We start from the raw sequence: 18,740 nt of genomic DNA on the forward strand, positions 1-18,740 counted from the left end.
TCAAACTCTTGGGCTCAAGTGATTCTGTTGCCTCAGCCTCCCAAGTAGCTGAAACTATAGGCGCCTGCACAACGCCCGCCTGTTGATGACCTATGCGTTCTGATTTTATGTTGGTGGAGAGCAGCTCTATAGGAATTACAAAAAGAACACAATTTTATTAATTATAAATAGTTATGTGTTGATTGGTTCTTCTGTACTAAGTATTGTTCTACATACTGTATTTCAAATGAAGGAGAAGGATCAGCTCAGTTTGGGACATTCTGTGCCTATAAGCAGTCAGGTAGAGATGTCACCTAGGTAGTTATATATGGTACCTTGAGTTTAGAGAAGTACTCTAAGCAGAAGAGACTTGACAATAATCAGTAGTACAATTAGGTTAGATTAGAAACTTTACTTCATATTACTAGAATTATTCCTAACAGCATGGGCTGTGAAGCCAGTCTCCCTGACTGAAACCTGACTCAAATTCTCACAGGCTCTGTGTCTGTATATACTCAACCCTGTGGTTCCTCGTTTGTGAAATGGGGGTGACAGGAGCTGTTTAAAACATTACTGTGAAGGTTGACTAAATAGCCCTAAGAACAATGGTAAAAATTATATGACTTAATATATGTAAGAGGAACATATGTCCTAAAAAATTAAGAACTCAGTAAAGGGTAATTTCGTTTTGTATGTGGATAAGTGTATGTTTTCAAATCTTAAGAGTGTGAAACTGTTGTTGTTAACAAAGATAGCTTTTATAATGCTTGAGTCATGGCTATAAGTGTGTCCATCACCCAAACAATCTTCATTAATACCTGTTAGGTAAGTTTTCTTTGGAGTCAGGGAAAATTCCCCTGCTCGATTTATAGTGAGTTTATGTCCCTTTGTGCACATGTGTGCTCATTGGTTAGTTCCAATGTATTATTATTATTATTATTTAGTAGAAATATCTCAGCTGGTTTTATTGCAATTCTAGAATTGGGGCACTTCATTCTATAAAATAGAGTGAGTGTTCTATTGAATCTATCTGAGGAAGCTGGCCATACAGACAGAAAAATACCTGAGAAAACAGAACTAAAAAATGAATAATGGAACTGTCATTTCAAAGTTACTTACCTAGTAAGGCAGGGACAGGAAGAAGGAACAATAAAAAGGTAACTGTTCAATTAAATAGCCAGTACATGTGGTGTTCATTTTTCTGTTCTTTAGATACTTCATGAAGGATAATAGTCTCCATCCAAATTGTCACAAAAGGCATTATTTTATCCTTTATATGGCTGATATACATATACTAAAATTTGTTAATCCACTCATGAATTGATGGCCACTTGAGTTGATGCCACATTTTTGCAATTGTGAATTGTGCTACAATAAACATTTGAATTTAGGTGTTTCTGTAAAATTGGTTCTTTTCCTATAGGTCGATAACCCATAGTAACTTGCTGGATCAAATGGTAGGTCAACTTTTAGTACTTTGAGCAATCTCCATACTGTTTCCCACAGAGGTTGAACGAATTTACAATCTCACAAACAGTGTATAAGCATTCCTTTGTCTCTGCATCCATATTGGCATCTATTGCTTTTGGACATTTTACTAAAGGCCATTTAAACAGGAAAAAGGTGGTATCTCATAGTGATTTTAATTTGCATTTCCCTGATGACTAGTGATGTTGATCATTATTACATATGTTTATTGGTCATTTGTCTATCTTCTTTTGAAAAGCTTCTGTTTATAGTTTGTGCCCACTTTTTTAATGGGTTTGTTTGTGTTTCTGCTGATTTGTTTGAGTTCTTTGTAGATATGGTTATTACCCCTTCTTGGATCTATAACTTGTGACTATTTTCATCATTCTATAGATTGTCTGTTTGCTCTGTAGATTATTTCCTTAGCTACGGAGAAATTTTTTAATTTAATCAAGTCTTATTTATTTATCTTTATTGTTGCTGTAATTGCTATTGGGATCTTAGTAATAAATTCTTTGCCTACACAAATATCTAAAAGAATTTTTTATACATTTTCTTCTAGAATTCTTATGCTTTCACGTCTTAAATTTCAATCTTTTGTCTATCTTCAATTAACTTTTGTGAGTAGTGAGAGACATAGATCCTGTTTCTTTCTTCTCTATGTTGATATCCAATTTTCCCAACATAATTTATTGAACATAGCTTCTTTAACTTGGTGTATATTTTTGCCTGATTTGGCAAAGATCTGTTGGCTATATGCGAGTAGTTTTATACTTGGGTTCTTTATTCTGTTCTGTTTGTCTATGCTTCTGTTTTTGTGCGAATACCATGCTTTTTTGGTTATTATAACCTTGTAGTATAGTTTGAAGTCTGATGAAGTGTTGCCTCAAGATATGTTTTTTTATTTTGTTTAAGTTTGCTTTAACTTTTTGGGCACTTTTCAGGATCCAATGAAGCACAGAGTTTTGTTTTGTTTTGTTTTGTTTTAAGAAAGTGTCTCACTATGTCACATTTGATAGAAAGACTGTGGTGTCACAGGTCACAGAAACCTCAAACTGTTGGTATCAAGAGATTCTCTTGCCTCAGCCTCCCCCTCAGCCTCCCCATTGACAAGGGCCCACCACAATGCCCTAATTATTATTATTATTTTTGTTGTTGTTGTTGTCACTGTTCTTTAGCAGGTCTGGTCTGGGTTTGAACCTGTCAGCCCTGGTGTACATGACTAGCACCCTACCCACTGAGCTACGGGCACTGAGCCAGCACAGAATTTTTTTTCTAAATCTTTGAAATATGATGTTAGTGTTTTGGCTGAGATTGCATTGAATCTATAATCATTTGGAATAGTATGGACACTTTAATAATGTTGCTTCTACTGATACGTATTCAAGATATGTTTCTCCATTTGTTTGTGTCATCTGTGATTGTGATTTCTTTGCTTAGTGTTTCATAAGTCTCTTTGTAGAGAACTTTTACCTTGGATAAGTATATGCGTAAGTATTTTATTTTCTTTGTAGCTATTATGAACTTTATAGAGTCTGTTATTTGACTCTTAGTTTGAACATGATTAGTGTATAGGAATGTTACTGATTTATTTACATTGTTTTGTAACCTGACACTTTGCTGAATTTATTTATAAACTTCAGATTCTGCTGGTGGAATCTTTGAGGTTTTCTAGGTACAAGATCATGTCATCAGCAAAAAGCAGTTGTTTGATCTGATTTGAATACCTTTGATTTCTTTCTCATAATGCTTTATTTTTATGCTTTCTAAGAAGAGTACATAAGAGTAAACTGTCTAGGATGTATTTAAAATAAGCAACCAGGCTCAGCACCTGTAGCATCATGGTTAGGGCAGCGACCACATACACCCAGGCTGGCTGGAGGGTTCAAACCCGGCCTCACCCTGCTAAACAACTATGATAATCGCAACAAAAAAGTAGCCAGGTGTTGTGGTGGATGCCTGTAGTCTCAGGTACTTGGGAGGCTGAGGCAAGAGAATAGCCTAAGCCCAAGAGTTGGAGGTTGCTAGGAGCTGTGATGCCACAGCACTCTACTGAGGGCAACATAGTGAAACTCTGTCTCATAAAAAATAAAATAAAATAAGCAAACAAACACATAATATTGAGAGCAGATACTATCAAGGTTGAACAATAAAAATTATCTAGGATATAAAGGTAAATAAAGATAAGAAAGATTCAGTAATAAAAGTATCAATAATCTGGAAGTCTTGTGGGTGTGAGATAAAGCTATATTAGGAGTAATGGAGGGAGAAATGTATCACTTTATTAGAGAGACTTACTATACTATATTTACTTGTGTCAGATTTCTTTATGATATTTTTATGCATTCATTGCCTTAATTTTAAGATCATGTTATACATTTTTTTTTATTTCTACACTGAGTGGATTACACATGTCAAGGAATCCACTCATTCTCTTCTCTCTTTCAAAACCAAAGAGACAGACCCAATTAAAACAATAAAAACAGGCTCAGCACTTGTAACTAGGTTGCCAGCCACATACACTGGAGCTGGCTGGTTCAAAACCAACCTAGGCCTGCCAAACAACAATGACAACTACAACCAAAGAATCACTAGGCATTGTGGTGGGCCCTGTAGTCCCAGCTATTTGGGAGGCTGAGGCAAGAGAATCACTTAAGCCCAAGAGTTTGAGGTTTTTGTGAGCTATGACGCCACAGCACTCTACTGAGGGTGACATAGTGAGACTCCGTCGCAAAAAAGAAACCTCTGAGTGAATTAATAATGAGCACAAACATTGATGAAAAATGTAAGTCAATGATTTTCAAAGGCTATTTTTTTAAATTTTATTTTATTAAGTCAAATACACATAGATCATGAATACATTCATGCATATGTGGGGTACAATGTGCTGATTTTTTTAAATATAATCTAACGTGGTTACATTAAACCAGTCAACATATCTTTAACCCCATTTACTTGATTATTGTGCCAAAACACCTATGTTCTATATTTCACAGATTTGACTCGTACCCTTCTCACATGTTCCACAGGTGTGATTCTGTCTGTTACCCTAACTCTGTCAAACCTCCCCTCTCCCCTCCCTTCCCACTCCACTTCTCTCCTTCATCCTGGGCTATAGTTATATTCTATCTTTTATAAGAAAGTGTGAGTAAATATAAGTAGGTTTCATAGAAGTACTGAGTACATTGGATACTTTTTCCTCCATTCTTGAGACATTTTATTTGGGAGGATATGTTTCAGATCCCTCCATGTAAACATAAACAAGATAAAGGCTTCATATTTTTTTTCAGAGGCTATTTTAAAAGTTATTATCTTTAACAACAACAATGAGAAAAGACTGCCTATAAGGGAATCTTGTAATTATAGACAATCAAAAGGAAAAGTATTGCCCCACATAAGTGATTACAAAAATACCTCAGTGACTGAGTTACTTTTTCCTTAAGGATGTGTAGAGGCTATACAGAACACAGAACAGATTTCAGACAAAAAAGAAAAAACTCAAATGTGCATGAAATGAAAATTTATTTTATTATAGATTGTTTGGAGTCCTGATGACATTAGGTGGCAGACACCAGATTTCATGAACCCAGAGACTTCTCATTAATCCTTGGTGGGCATCTATTCATGCTGGTATCTCTAGAATCTGAGCTATTTGGCCATTGCTTGTATTAGCAGCAAGACCTCCGGTGGTCTGAATAACTTACTTTCCTTTACTTCTGAGTCAGTCTGTGCCAAGGAAGCCATCAGCTCTGATACACCATAAAATACAGAAATTATTTAACAGTTTCCACATAGTTCTGAGGAATTCCATCAAGCCATCTCATTCTCCTTTGTTTGTATAGTCTTCAGTCATTTCAAGTATCATTGACCTCAAGTAGCCATGAAAACAAGTAACTCTCACAGAGTGAAAAATGACAAAACAAAAGCAAACAAATATACTGAACAGAGCAATAGAACTAAAGTCATTGTCCTTGAGACTGGGATGAGGACACTGAAAAATCAAAGAAATAACTCTTTGTTTTTTAAATGATAGGAAGGCCAATTCTTTTGATTTTGAGCCACATTAGCATCATAGTGTCAATTCTCCTAAGAAATCCATTCTTCAATAGAAAGATTTCCTCCCACCAAAGTCACTGATTAGGCTCAAATTCTGTAAAAAGCGAGAAGGCAGTTAATTCCATACTGTATCTGCTTAGTCTTAATGCTGTAAATTATTGGATTCATAAATGGGGGGAAGAGGACGTAGATATAGCTCATGATGATATGAACAACCTGTGGCACATGTTTCCCAAATCAATGAATGAGAGTTAGCCCCGTCACAGTGAAATAAAAAAAAAAAAAAATGGAACACTTATAACGTTGGAAACACAAGTATTCAGGGCCTTAGCCTGCTCCTTACCTGCTCCTTACCTGTTATTGTCATGACAGTCTTAAGGATTAGGATGTAAGAGATAAGGATAAGCATAGAGTCCAAGAAACCATTCAATGAAACCAGGGCTATAGGATAGAGTCTATTGAAGGTTATGTCAGTACAGGCCAGTTTGATCACATCCTGGTGTAGTCAGAAGGCATGAGAAAGTACATGAGATCTGCAGTAGGGGAATCCAGAGAGGGTGATGATTATGGGCACGATTAGCATAAATCCCCTCATTAAAATCCCCAGACCTATCTTCACCACCTTAGCATTGGTGAGAATAGAGATGTATCTCAGGGGATTATGGATGGCAACAAAGTGATCATAGGCCATGACCAGCAAGACTCCGGACTCTACAATAGAGTGTGAGTGGATTACGTAAGCCTGGAAGCAGCAAGCTCCATGGCTTATCCTCCTGTGATTCAGCCACAGAACACCAAGCACGGTGGGCATTGTTGTCAAAGTCACTCCAAGGTCTGTGGCTGCCAGTATTGCCAGAAAGTAGTACATGAGCTCATGAAGAGTGTGGTCTTCTCAGATAAGAAAGAGGAGGGTGCCATGGCCAAGGAGTATAGAGAGATAGACAACAAAGAAAGAAATGGAAATCCAAGAACGAAAGATCTCCAGACTTGGAAATCCAGTCAATAGAAAAGGGGCAGTGCTGATGTTGGACCACATGTTCGAAACCTAAGGAGAAACAAAGAAAGCTCTCTCCAGACCAACTCTGTTCATTAGAAATAGAATTTGAACCACATAATGTGATTTTAAATGTTCTAGTAGCCACATACTCACAGATCTAGACTATGCTACTATATTCCAAGACTCCAGTTTCTTCTTGTGGTCCACTGAGACACCATACTTCATCAAAGAATTGTTAAAAATAGAAGTCATTTTATACATACTGTAAAAATAATTCATGAATTGAAAAAGAAAATCTGTTCTCTGACTAGCTCTTTGTTAAATTGGTGTGGTTGACATAAATACATCCTCCCTCTCCAGACTTCCTATCCCAATCCCTAAGGCTGTGAGTATGATGAAATATCATGCTTGGACATATATAGATGTAATTAAAATTGCTGATCAATTCACTTTGCATTAATTTAATGGGAGATTTCTTAGGAGGACCTAATTTAATCTTATGAGTCCTTAAAAGCAAAGAGTTTTCACAGACTAATGATGAAACAGGAAGCCAAAGAGAGTCAAAGTTTGAAAAGGATTTATGGGGAAGTTGCTGGTCTTAAATATGAGTGGGTCACAGAAGAATGATTCCAAGGAGCTTCTAGCAGTAGAGAAAGGGTCCCAGCTGACAACTTGCAATAAAACAGGGACCTTGAATTTATAGCCATAAGAAGCTAAATTTGGCAACAACCTGAATGAGCTTGGAAGGGGATTCTTCCCCAGAGCCTTAAGTCAATAGCCCACCCAGCTGACACTCTGATTTTGGCCTAATTATAACTCTAAGCAGAGAACCTAGGTAGGTCCACTAGATGGCAGAACTATAGAACCCTGATATAACAAATTAGTATTGTTTTAAACAGCACAGTTTCTGATAATTTATTATGTAACAACAGAAAACTAATGTACACAGGCCTTCTATGAAACTAATATATACTTCTCAAATGAAGGAAACAACTTAATTCTAGCCCAAGAATATGGGGAGGGGGGGAAGGGGAGGGAAGAAGGGTGGCTGGGTGGTGGGAGGTTAACCGGAAAGATCATCTATATTTCTGTCTAACAAAGGTACAAGTGAACTTTTCTAGAAATAGAATGTAAATGTTTTGACACAATGACTATGCAAATTACATGAAATCTATGCGAACCAGCTTGATGAAAGTGTTTCAAAATGTATGTGAAAACACTACACTGTACCCCCGTTTGCATTAATATATAGAGCTATCATTTAATAAATAAATAAATAAATAAATAAAAAGTTAAAAAAAAACAGAAAACTAATGAAAAGATATTGCTATTATTCATATTCTGCTAAGAACAAACAAATAGTTATGGAATTTATATATGTTAGTTATTGTATCCATCTACTACTACAAAATTGTCACATGGAGAAACCCTCGACAGTCTTACAACGTTAAACATTTGTTTTTTACTTATATTCATGGCTAGTAATTTAGGCTCTGCTTGGATGGGCAGTTTTGGTAATTTCCGATGCATTTTCTCAGGCACAGGTACAGCTAGATGTCATCTCCATCAAATTAAATAATTTCCTGTTCCTTTCTTCTTACATCCATCATCCATTTCTTGGCTTTATTTCAATCTTGTCTCTCACTTTGCTTTCTCCCTCTAATTAAACCCAGATGACTTTTGCAACATCTAGGCTTTAGCACAAAGCTGAACATATGCTTTTTGCCTTTTATTTTCTATTACTAATCTCTCAGACCTACTGGCTCTAATTAACTTATTCGAGTTAAAATATGGTAGCACTTCCAGTCCAATACTAACATTGCTTACCTGATGGCCTGCTATATTAACACATCAATTTCCCTGGAATCAATGACAGATTTTGACATACTGATAATGAGGTCATTTATGAAATGTTAATTGTTTTCTTATTAACACACTGCCACATTAACTGACTGGTATGCTGATTGTTAAATTGACTTATATAAGAACATTAACTTTCAAATAATCCTTAATATCCTACTTGGCTTGGGTAAGCTGACAGTTGTGTAAGGCACAAAGCAGAAGAAGGAGAGGGCAGAAGAGTCACTTAGGTGGATGTAGACAGAAAGAAAACTGAGCCTAGAGAACAGCATTGGGAGGAGAAGAACATGTAATATAGAGACCTACAGACATCACGATGACCCCTGTGCATGTTCACTCCCAGTCAGTCTCTCTTTCTTTCCTTGCCTCTTCTAAAGTATTTTCCTATTGAAGGAAAAATACTCTTGATAGTGCTGGGCTAAGCAGAAAGTGTAGGTAGCAACTTAGACATCTTAATTTACCATTAGGTAAAAACGGCTGCTTTTCTGTGAGAAAAGGGCTTTTGGGATTTTCGAGGAAGTTGAACTTTTGTGGGACAATTTGGTACATCTGGCAGAATCCATGGATATAGATAGTTTGCATCATTCTCTTTACCCTCCTGTAAAATCTATGTGAAGTCTATGAAGATTCATCATCTTTCTTTTTCCCTTAATCAGCTACATTCCATTCTCCCACAAGGGCTAGAGTCTTACCTGGGGCATCAAGAATGAAGGGGAGACGGGTGCTGCCAGGTCTTGAAGTAGAAACTGTTTTGTTGAGAAGCTATCTTTGAAGACTGCTAACAAGATTAATTTGTGGGGTTATTTGTATATAAAATGACTCCCAAAGGTAGCTTCTGCTGCTGCATAATTAGGCTTCTGGGATATCTTTTTCTGGCTTTCTTTGGAGAAAGTGGCAGACCTCTAGAACTGTATTTTACATCCCCATGTTTCCTTTGCAGAATAAAATCAAAATTGTAATTCCATCCAGCAGGAAAAAATCATGCCATCAAAACACCCCTTGTCTTTTTTTGATTCTCCACCTCAGAAAGAAGCTCTGTCATCCAAACTGCTTTTGAATTTGTCACTCCTGAATCCTGGAGCAAGTAAGCTCAGTAAACTTCGATGATGCTCAATAATTCCCTGACACTTACCTTTCCTTGGTTCCAAATGAGATTGCTTATTACAGTACTTGGCATAGGCATTCTTGAAGTGATATTTTCTCACAAATGAGTACTGTGGATGAACTCTTTCATCAGGAAGCTTTTATCTGCCTCATGATAAGTCTTACCAAGGAGTCATGGTTCTCGCTTCTGGAGCAATAGAAGTTAAGTTAAAAACTTTCATTTTAAGTGTCCAGTAGTCAGGTAAAAAAGAGGGTACGGTGTAGATATCCGTTCCATCTCTGGCTTTCTCTAAAAATGCATACCTGAATGAAAAAATGTGATGCTCATAGTTTGGCAGAGAGATCTGAGAGTCTCTGTTGTCTTGTGTTAGTCTTGTATTCAAGAGTTGTCTCATCTTCAACCAGCTCATCTCCACAAAAAATAATAAATAAAAACCCCAAATGACTATTGTGGCATGCACTGGTAGTCCCAAGGCAAGAAAAATCTCTGGAGCCCATGGGTCTGGAAATGCAGTGAGCTATGATGGTGCCATTTTACTCAGGATCACAGAGTGAGACTATCTCAACAACAACAAAGACCCCACACAATCATATCATCTAATTTCTTTCTTTCTTTTTTTTTTTTTTTTTTTTTTTTGCCGTGGTTGGGTTTGAACCTGGCACCTCCTTCATGTGGGGCTGGTGCCCTACTCCTTGAGATACAGGTGCTACCCACATCTAATTTCTTATAAAAATATTTTTGTAGTTTATGTATATTAATATTTTATTAGGGTGGCACCTGTGGCTCAGTGAGTAGGGCACCTGCTACTTGGGAGGCTGAGGGAAGAGAATAGCCTAAGCCCAGGAGTTGAAGGTTGCTGTGAGCTGTGTCATGCCAAAGCACTCTACTGAGGATGATAAAGTGAGACTCTGTCTCTAAATATATATATATTATTATGTGTGTGTACATGTGTGTATACCAGCAGGGCTGTTCAGAAACTATTCAACCATGTAATATGAAGAATAATATTTGGCCGAAAACTTTCTGGACAGCCCTCATAGGTATATATAATCTTATTGGTTCTTTAATATATAGAGGGTACCAAGAAAAGTGCACACATCTTTAAAAAGCGAAAAACTTGATTAAAATTGGAATACTCAGTATATACCAATATTTGTTAACTTGTATATTGTATCTTATATCTCTTATAATTACAGAAGTCAAATGTGACTTGATTATTACAATTTTAATATAGTTTTTCTTTTCTTAAAATGTGTATACATTTTTTGGCAACTTCTGAGTTGTGTGTCCATGTGTACAGACAGACACACATACAGATTTATATATACACACGTATATTTATATATTTTTATATTTGTAATTTATATACACATATTTTACATATGTATATATTTATATAGTGTGTATACATGTGTGTATATATATGTAGAGAGAGAGAGAGACAGAGAGAGAGTCTTATTGGTTCTGTGTCACTGAAGAACCATGACTAACAAGGGCTCATCTCATTTTATTCATTTTTGAGGTACTTTATGACTAATCAATACCACCTGTCAGCATAATGGAATGCACTAGAAATATAGGAACATAAACTCCTAAATTTCCTATAAACGGATTTGTCTATTAGTTTATGAATAATGATGACTGAGAATTTAGGCTATAAGATAATAATATATTGACATTCTTTAAGTGGATATAGAGACCTCTGTGTCTTTGAATCATTTCTAATCACTGAGGGTCTACAAAGTATCTTTCAATATATCACATTTAATTTGCCTTATGAAAATCTGCATCTTGGGTGAAGGAATCCAGACATTATTTGATAATTAACTGAATGAAATTCATCTGACTCTTAACCTAGTGTAAATCCATTTTATTTGGAGAAGTGATGTGTTAACTCATACCATATTTTTTTAGCTTGTCTCTAAGGTTCCTTTTTCTCTTCCTGATTATTTTTCATTTGATTTCTTTATTTCATCCACAGGACTGAAATGCACATTTAGACTTTCAGTTTCTAACTCAAAGTCACTATCCTCATGGTAAATTGTTCCTTCAAGTCCACACTATGCAATTGTAATTTGGTAAAGAAAGGATAGTAAGAAAGGAAGTAAGGATAGGCTTTTTTAAAGTTTATATTCTTATTCACCTTAAGTTTCCTATAACTACATGCTGCTTACTCATCTCAATAGACATCCATGAATTTAGTTATTATGAGGCCCTTCTCCACACAAGTTATATGAATAATCTATTAGTCTCCAGTAATCATACTGGCTGTATAAAGGAGGTCCAAGAAGGTGTAAGTCCAGTGGACTACTCTGAAGTCCACCCTGTCTCTGAACACAAGCATATTTTCCACATTTCCTGGGAGAGAATGTTGTAAATAGGCTTCTATATAGTACTCAGCACTTACCACAGGAAGACTTGCAGGAGACCACAGGAAATTCTAAGTTTTGTGAAGATCGTTAACATGTTGCACTTCTACTGTGTTTATCTTGATTGATAAAATGGATTTTGAATAGAAATACATGTCTATGTGGATTTCAGCCATTTGTAGGTCTGCTGCTCAAATAATTAAATATAATTTTTTAATCTCTCAATCACTATTGTATTTGAAGTGATTGAAACTCAATTGAAGCTAGTTTGAGCAAAACAAAATTAATTGCAAAAAGAGATCTTTATTAGGCTGTACAATCAAAGGGGAACTTGAACTATTCTTCTCAGGAAAGCAAAAAGTCAGAGATTCAAGGGTACTTTTTTTTTATTATTGTTGTTTCTTTTTCTATAATTTATTCTCAATACTCATTATAGTTTGAGGTCACTTACTTGATGGAAAATATTATCCTTAACAAGTCTAAACATTTCATGCTACTACTTGTGCCATAAGAAAGATATTGTTTTTGTTATGATTTCATATCAAATAATTCTAAAAAAGATTTTACTAAACTCAGGGGTTTGAAGATAAGATAGAAAAATATCAGTTGCTATAAGGAACCACATTTTTTTTGCTTCTATAAACGTGGTAGAGTTTAAGTAGAAAAATAGACTCTACTAAGGATAGACTTTTATAGTAAAGCACAATTCACAGTGGCCTTATAATTAGAAGATATGAATTTGAATCACAACTATATCATTTAGTAACTTTATGTTCTTGGATGAGATATTTAACTTTTCTTATCCTTAGTTTTCCCATCTAGAAAGTAGTGATAACATTATTATGAATTTTAGAAAGTTGTGGATATGGAAGATAGAGCAGGAAAAGGGGTTACATATTGGTTTCATAAATAATTTGAAGCAGAGCAAAACCTGCTATCACATACACACACTCACACTCACAACTTAGTATTCAGGCAATATTAGTATTCACTTGGGTGTCACTGACAAAGATGAAAACAAATGATAAAACATGTATTCATTATCTTTTTATGTATTCATAATTACATTTATTGATAAAAACAAAAAAAGAAATGAGGGTTGCAGCTTTTCTTAGATAAGACTCTCCATAAGCAACATTTGAGATGGGATTCAGATGTGTGTATTTTATTAATGATTGTCCTCAGGAGATGGGGAGCAAAGAAAAGCAGGGCAGACGGAGGAAAGAAGTAAGCAAGTCCATACACTCAGCTAAAGTTCAGCCTCAGAAGGGAAGTGGGTTGGTATCTGGAGAGCAGGGGCCGTCATCTTGATGAGGCAGTCCTGCTGAGTTGAGAACAACCTCCAGAAAGCAGGGACCATGAATAATGAGAAGCTAACACTCACAGAACAAGGAGCAGGTGCACAGTTCTGTAGTGATGCAGCAAAGCACCAAAGACATGAACAGTCAGCTTCTAGTCTATGCAGTCCCCTTTCCTGGCTCACCGAAGACTTTTTCTGCTCTGGTTGGATGAAGATATGATCCCCATCTTTTGAGGATATTTTGACTTACATGTCCCTACATAACTCATCAGAAAATGTAATCAAATAAGAATGCTATTGTTATATCCCCTGGGAAGTTCACACTTGCAAAATGGAATCAGTGTATGTACAAAAAGCAATCATTATTCCAAAATAATGTGGAAACCTATTTCTTCATTCCCTTGGACCTTTTTTGTAGTGAAAGGAGGATAAGAGAATGATTTCCTCCATTCATACAGATTAATTAGTCACTGGGAGATGATCTGCAGGTGGCGCCAACATGAGCACTAAGGATAAAAATGAGGTCAAAGACGGAGAAGGTGCTGACTATGTCTATTTTCCGTCATTTATCCATAATTCCTCTTCTCATATCCATTTGAACAATTCATAAATAGATGCTATCTTGAGGAATAAATATGAATTCAGTTTCTTGAAATAAAGTCATGATTATTTGAAGGACAAAGGCAAAACCAATGACCTGGTTAAGATGATAACTAATTATCAGACTGATCAAAAAAGATTACACACTTCTTCACAGGAAAATTTCTGAATTTCAGTAATCAAATGTCTAAGTTTCTACTTTTTTGGATATCTGTGGAGGAATTCATGAGAGTTAGAGATTGGATTTTATGTTATAAATTAAAGACTATTTCATTTCACCCAAATTTACTAATTATTTCATGTCCTTATGACTCTGTTCCTATCTACCAACCTTCCACTCCCACAAAACCATATGTTGGTTAAATTATAGACATACCTACAGATGCCTAAAGTATAATTAATAGAATATTTTAATACCTAACTTAAAGAAATAGGGATGTAAAAAAAAAAAACTGTTTAAAGCAGATTAGACCAAAGACTTAGGCTTAAAGAGATACCTTATGGAAATTTGAAGCTTTACTTAATAACTATTTTCCAAGAGATTTCACCATCCGTGGTAGGTAAGAGACTTCCTTATTCCCCTGCCAAACATCAGAGTTTTTATATTCTGTGAGAGAGACTGTGATAGTCAGACATCAGGTTCCAATTCTATGGGTATGAAAAAGGTGAAGAATACCATTCTGGATCTGCTTGTTCTTGACGCTATATATTATAGGATTCATTAGTGGAGGGAACAGGAAATAGACATAACTCATAATAAGGTGGACAATATGTGGAACCTGCTTTCCAAACCGATGAATCAGAGATAAGCCAATTACTGTGACATAGAAAACCAGAACACAGCAGATATGGGAAACACAAGTGTTGAGTGCCTTGGCCCTCTCCTCTCTGGAGGCAATGCTCAGGACGCTCTTGAGTATCAACACATAGGAGATGAGAATAGTCAGAGAATCCAGCACAAATATGAGTACCACAAGCACAACTGGGTATAGTTTATTGAAGGTGATGTCAGCACAGGCCAGTTTGATGACATCCTGGTGAAGGCAGAATGAATGTGAGAGGACATGAGAGTGGCAATAGGGGAAAAAATAGAGCGGTGTTATTGGGGGGACAACAGATACAAATCCCCTCATTAGAACTCCCACCCCAATCTTTACCACTCTAGCATTAGTAAGTATGGAAGTGTATCTAAGTGGGTTGCAGATGGCAATAAAACGGTCATAGGCCATGGCCAGTAAAATACCAGACTCGACAAAGGAAAGGGAGTGTATAAAGTAGGCTTGGGAAAAGCAGGCTGCATTTCGAATCTCCCTGTAATCCAACCAGAGGACTCCCAGTACTGTGGGCATCGTGGTCAAGGTCAGTCCCAGGTCTGTGGCTGCCAGCATGGCCAGGAAATAGTACATAGGCTCGTGAAGGCTGTGATCGTTCTTAATGAGAAGGAGGAGGGTGCCATTGCCAAAAAGGACAGAGATATAGACGAAAAAGAAAGGTGTGGAAATCCAGTGATGAGCTGCCTCCAGGCCTGGAAAACCAGTCAACAGGAAGGAATAGGAGCTGCTGTTGGACCACATGCTGGGTTTATCCAGAAGAAATGATCTGATCTGTTTCTGTTGTTATCAGACGTCAGCTCTACTTTCCAGGTTTCACTCTGACTATATCTTCCTCACAATTCTTTCTTAAAGGCAATAATGACATCAGTATGAGATATTGTTTCTCAAAATGCAATCTTAGAGCAATCTGTATTGTTTGTGTTCTTAACCGCATGTTCCAGGGACCGTCCCCCACCTGCTTAATAAAATGTACAAAGTTTCAAAATGTGAATTTTAGCTCACTCCCCAAGAAAATTTTTATGCACTCAGCAATTTAGAGAAAATTTCCCTCAACAATGCAAATTTTATAGAAGAATTCATATTCTGTGGAGTACTTTAGGGGATTGTTAAGGAACCCATCCCTAATCTTTTGTCCAATTTATTGCATAAATTCATAATTGCTTTCACAGTAGTGATTCCTAACCCACATTTTCCTGCATATAACAACTTATTTGTATTATCAGCAATAGTCCTAGAAGACTAAGAGAGAAATGCATGGGAAGAAAAGCTCTGCACTGCCCCTGTGACTGAGGAACAGGTAGAGAATGGAATAAAGGCTTTGACTCCTGATTCTATGGACTAGTTGTGGGGAAAAGGTGTTATCACTAAATGTTTATTAGCCTCTTCTTGACACTACAAAACTATTCACTACTTGTAACAATGTCCAGACTAATTTTAAGTTAGACCTTTGGGCTGGAATAATTGATTAGGCCAGCCAAAGATATGGCTCATAATAGTGTTTCTCTTTAAATTTGAAAACTTTATTTTCCCCTATTTCCATGTAGTATCTCCCTCTTAATTTTTTTTTTCCTCTGAAGATCCACTAAAATAATTCTCTTGAACCTGGTCTCTCCCATTTCAAGTTCTTCCTTTGCATTCAAGCAACCATCTTCCTGGTATCCTTCCTTGAATTCTCAACCACAGGCTTCTGAATCTTCCCTCCCCAATACTGAGTTAAGAGCTCTATTGTTGCTAAAATAGGGAGTTGTCTATTAGTGAAAAGAAGAGATGTATACTTTGAGATGGTTTTAATACCTCTACAATCACTAACTTAGGATCCCCTTACATGTAAAATTCACCTTTTATTTGCTTTGCACAACACTGTGCAAATTACATAACGTGTGAGATATATATATATATATATATATATATTTCATTATTTACTCAGTATTTTTAGTGTCCTTCAAGCAACAGGCATGACATTTTAAGCACTATAATTAAATGGTAATAGGACAAAGTCTTTGAGCTTTTAAGCCATAAGGTAACTTGAAAAATGGAACATTTTTGATAAACATAAATATAATTTTAAAGAAAAATAACACAATTTGGTGATGATTGATTGGGGGACTACTACATACAAGTTAATATAGTAACTGGGGTGGTCTGTGACTATATCTCACTATACCTGTGAGGAGGTGACATTTTAGCAAAGACCTAAATAACGAAGAGGAGTTGATCATGTGAAGATGTAGAGAAGATTGTTTAAGTGAGCGGGGGGGGGGGGAAGCACGTCTGGAGTTTGATGAGAAAATAGGAGAGGGAGAGTAGGATACATCAGAGATCCAGACAGTAATCAGGTCTCATAGCATCTTACAGACCTTATTTTTTTCTTTTTGATTTTACAAAAAACATTATGGAAGACATTGAAGACATTTTTAAAATAATAATTAATGAGGGGGTGGTGACATATTCTGATTTGCATTTTGAAATTATTAACCTGAACTGCTATGTGAAGCATAATCAAGTTTGGGGGGGAGAGAATGGAGATTAATCCATTGCAGTAATCCAGATAAGGAGTAGTGATGACTTGACTAAGAGAGAAGCAATGGAAAGAGGAAGGAAAACAGGAAGGGAGGGAGGAAGGAAGGGAGGGAGGAAGAAAGGAAGGAAGGGAGGGAGGGAGGAGAGAGAGGAAGAGAGAGAGAGAAAGAAAAAAGAAGTAAGAAGGAAAAAGAAAAGAGAGAAAGGAAAGAAAGAAAAAGAAAGAAAGAAAAAAAGGAAGAAAAGGAAGGAAGGAAGGCAGGAAAGAAAGAAAGAAAGAGAAAGAGAGAGAGAAAGAGAGAAAGAAAGAAAATACAATTTTGAGATAGTACCAAGACTTGATGATATGTGGCAAATGGAAGTAAGGAAAAAACAAAGATTGACCCTAGTTTCTGGCATGAACAAATGGAAAAGTGGTGAATAATTTCCTTAAAAGTGAAAGTCTGAAGGAGATACATGTTTACTTGTAAGGACATCAAGAGACATTAGTAAATACAGCTGAATCAGAGAAAATCTATTTCTTATATATTTTTTTGTCAGACCAGAACAGTTTCTTCAAGTTATTTTTATATCAAATCATAAAGATAATCTCATTCAAATATGCCCTCTGGTGGTTATTTTCTCATTGTATTGAGTAAGTAATAAGTGATGTTGTATCCTTCATTTAATAGTTTAATAATCCTTTAAAGCTTCTCTTTTTCTTCTGTTTTCTATGGACAATTCCAATCCCCTGTCCACACCCCTACCTCATTGAGCCTTCAGCAATGATCTTCTTAAGCCAATCTTTTAACATACTACCATTTTGCAAGAAATTCCCAATTGTAGATGTATATGTAGCACAAGTGAGTTACCAATCACTATAGGTAACTCTATCCAAAATATGAGGGATTAATTATGTGTTGCCAATGGACTTGAATGTAAAGTTTTCTCTTTCTATTCCTCAGAATTCCATGAAGATCTACCTTGCAATGCAATGATACTGGAGTTATAGAATCACCCTACTTCATGCCATGGGAAAAGCACCTGTCCTCATTTAGGAGCTACTCTTGATTTCTAAGAAGGACAAAAGCTAAGGTAAGGTCATAGGGAAGGAAAGAAGTCACAAAGACTGAGTATAAAATCAAGAAAAGGAATCTATAATTGAACATTTGGAAAGATGCAGGCAGAATGGGGACCAAATACCCCATTCTTGGCAAAGGAAAACATCCCCAGAAAAAAGGAAAAACAGAGAAATAAGCTGAGGAAGGTGGAATAAAAACAATTTAACCAGTTTACTTTTAAACCAGCCATTAAAGCCTTCTCTGTAAGGGATGCAGCTTGCAAACACACCTGCTGGGTGTGCAAACACTCTGAAGAAGAGAATGGCCAAAGGAGAAAGCTGAGTGCAAGGACTGGGGAGGAACATTAACCAGGTCATTCCCTGCCCATTCAACAGTCAAAGCAAACACTCATTGTGGGGATTTGTATGATGGCCAGGGCAGAGATCAAAAGAACAGCTTGAGCCCTGAAATATGGACAGGGAAGCCTGTACCCTTTGATGTTCCTCTGTTCCACCGAATATTCAGAGGAGACTGATGCTTTGGTATCTACTCCACAGAGGACTAAATGGGATTAACCTCCCTAAATGAATCTGTTCATGTGACCACAGACAGGA

The 18,740-nt window shown here is 36.4% G+C and overlaps 1 protein-coding gene and 1 pseudogene across 1 annotated transcript; both read right to left on the minus strand.

Moving 5' to 3' along the window:
* Positions 1 to 5,589: 5,589 nt before the first annotated feature.
* LOC100958421 lies at positions 5,590 to 6,538 on the minus strand (annotated as a pseudogene).
* Positions 6,539 to 14,303: 7,765 nt separating this feature from the next.
* LOC100942334 (olfactory receptor 51B5) lies at positions 14,304 to 15,408 on the minus strand. Its single transcript, XM_003780993.3, has one exon. The coding sequence runs from the start codon at positions 15,305 to 15,307 to the stop codon at positions 14,369 to 14,371; it is 939 nt and encodes a 312-aa protein (XP_003781041.1). The 5' UTR covers positions 15,308 to 15,408; the 3' UTR covers positions 14,304 to 14,368.
* Positions 15,409 to 18,740: the final 3,332 nt, after the last annotated feature.

This window comes from Otolemur garnettii, unplaced genomic scaffold (assembly GCF_000181295.1).
Source record: "Otolemur garnettii isolate 467f Iridium unplaced genomic scaffold, OtoGar3 scaffold00001, whole genome shotgun sequence".
NCBI lineage: Eukaryota > Metazoa > Chordata > Mammalia > Primates > Galagidae > Otolemur > Otolemur garnettii.